Source organism: Drosophila erecta, unplaced genomic scaffold, assembly GCF_003286155.1.
Source record: "Drosophila erecta strain 14021-0224.00,06,07 unplaced genomic scaffold, DereRS2 tig00000092-arrow-pilon, whole genome shotgun sequence".
NCBI lineage: Eukaryota > Metazoa > Arthropoda > Insecta > Diptera > Drosophilidae > Drosophila > Drosophila erecta.
In genome coordinates this window covers 15,682,937-15,685,265 of record NW_020825207.1, presented here as the reverse complement: position 1 = coordinate 15,685,265, position 2,329 = coordinate 15,682,937, and the positions used below count along the sequence as shown (strand labels likewise).

Below are 2,329 nucleotides of genomic sequence, written 5' to 3'. Positions count from 1 at the left end.
TATTTGTTTGGTTAGCGAAAATCGCTCTATGCAGCAGCGCGAATGCAATGAATTGGCAATAAATTCTCGGTTCTCGGTTCTCGGTTCGAGAAGTAGAAACTTTCTCCAACCCCTTTCACTTTGTTTTATTGGATTGTGTGGGTGTGTCGCCAGAGTCAACTAATTTATGTTTTAACACACTCGCACATGCAAATTAGCACACGCACAAAATGAATGCAAATATTGGGCTCCAAGGGGGTGAAGCTGCCATAATGAGCTCAAGTTGGGCAAATGGGTCTGGTGAATGGGTCTGAGGTTTTCAGGCGTTCTTTGCGGTTCATCTGGCAACAACTGTTGACAAAATGAAATCAATAAATTTAGCGCAAATCAATTAAAATACACCAGCCAGATTGAATTAGAGTGCTGGGTGCTTTTGGCCTTCTTCTTGTTGGCCAAACGAAAATATTTGTCCATTTGCGGTATGCACAAAATTAAATTTGTCACACACGCACCGGCAAGATGGAATTTCCGGATGAGTTTAGAGCATTTTACCTCACTTTGTGTGAAATTTGTTCAAATTTATTTATACGGCTTATTAAAATTATTGTAAGTTCTGCCATTTAATTAAAAGTCAAACCCTGTTTGCAGCCAGAAAAGCGGAGCAAACGTGACAGTTGAAGCTTGAATCAAATTTATGAAATCGAATTATGGCTGGCTTGGAATTAAGCAGCTTACGGGTTAAGCCAAAATAAGAAGAATAAGCGAATAAAAACTTCAACTAACAATCTAATTGCATTTAAAGAAAATTGTGTTGTGTCTAAAGTGGGGCTTTGTAGTATTAAAAATTAAGTCGGAGGAGCTTAGTTAACTCATTTATTTGGAAATAGTTTCCTTTTTAACTCAGTTTTTCTAACAGCATTTGTTTTTGCTTGTCAATAACTTGTAATAATAGTGCAGCTTTAATCGTAGTAGACTTTCCGTTCCCCATCCAATTTAATCACCCATTCGAAATACTGCCAACACAAACTACTTGATGTAGGCAGACGTGGAGAGAGACACACGAACAAAGCCAGAATAGGTCATTACTAAAATTTAGCAAAAACATTTTCGAAACGACTGCCGTTTGGCCAGCCCTAAATATTTGCCACGGCAAACCTGACAATCCTACAGTTCAAGAAGTGCCCTGCGATAATTGTCACACTGAGCATTTAAGCAGCATAGAAAAGCTAACAGAAAACCCGTCCGGCCGGAAGTCAAATGTAGATTCGAAAAACTATTCAAGCGTTAAGTGCTCTGCAGACCATGTTCAAGGACACCGCCACCGCATCGACCGGCGGATTCGCGCGGGAAGTGGGTGACGCCCCCTCGACTCCCGGCGCCTACCCTCCGCCCATCCCTGGCGCCACGCCCCCCCTCGTCGGCCGCACGCTGGACCGCCGCCTAAACCCCAACGCACCCGAGTTTGTGCCCGACTTCAAGGCCAGCCAGGTGGCCAAAAAGCTTTTCAATGAGTGTAAGTGCTGAAGTTTGCATAAATTTAAACTGGTAGAGTAGCAAAGGCGCCCTAATTGGTAAAGGTTCGAAATTATATGCAATTTACTCTTTAAATCAATATATTGTACATTGTATGTGTATTTTGAAGCCCTTTATATAGGACCCAGTTTTGGAATTGCGATTGATCCACAAATTTGCCTTTAATGTAGTGTCTTCGTACACCCGGTGGAGCACGGCCTCCTCGGAGGACATTTCCTACGGACCGCGTTACGAGTCCATCTGGCGTGAGGCCAGCCTGAAGCAGCAGCATCAGCAGCACCAGCAGCATCTGCCCAATCCGGGGCAATTACAATTCAATTACGACCTGTATCCTGGCGAGGAGGACGTCGGCGAACTGGAGTTTGACGAGGTCCAGGCCATGAATATCGGAGCCGAGTCCTATGATCCCAAGCTGCGAAGCACAGCAGTCAGCCAGGCAATGGTGGTTCCCGAAACTGTGGGCGATGTGGAGGAACCTTTGGATGAGGAGAAGAGGAATGGTTTTCAGAATCGCCACTCCGCCAGACCGACCAGAAGGTGCTGTCAGCTCATGTAGGCCCAAAAAATGGCGAATTTTATTTCTTTTCCATTTGTTTTTACACCTGCATGCAGACTCACTAAAATCTATCCCTACTCTCTAATCAATGCCGACTTTCTTTCCTTTAAGGGATATGCCCTTTAGTAAATAAATACATTTTTCTGCACTGAAGGCAGCTGAAGCTTTCAGCGGGAAGAATTAAATTCTACAGGTATTTTCCAACGGCGTTGCAATTAAGACGCCTTTCAGAACTTTCTAAATGCACTCCTTTCAAGCCCA

General features: G+C 43.9%; 1 protein-coding gene across 1 annotated transcript; it reads left to right on the top strand.

Annotated features, from left to right (window-relative positions):
- Window positions 1–1,091: 1,091 nt before the first annotated feature.
- Window positions 1,092–2,092, top strand: LOC6549568. Its single transcript, XM_001974434.3, has 2 exons — window positions 1,092–1,492; window positions 1,683–2,092. Exons 1-2 carry the CDS (start codon window positions 1,282–1,284, stop codon window positions 2,066–2,068), a joined length of 597 nt encoding a protein of 198 aa, XP_001974470.1. The 5' UTR covers window positions 1,092–1,281; the 3' UTR covers window positions 2,069–2,092.
- Window positions 2,093–2,329: the final 237 nt, after the last annotated feature.

Coding starts and splice junctions, on each gene's coding strand:
- LOC6549568 (XM_001974434.3), top strand. CDS start 1,282: ATGTTCAAGGACACCGCCACCGCATCGACCGGCGGATTCGCGCGGGAA. Junction 1,493..1,682: donor CAAAAAGCTTTTCAATGAGT/GTAAGTGCTGAA, acceptor CCTTTAATGTAG/TGTCTTCGTACACCCGGTGG.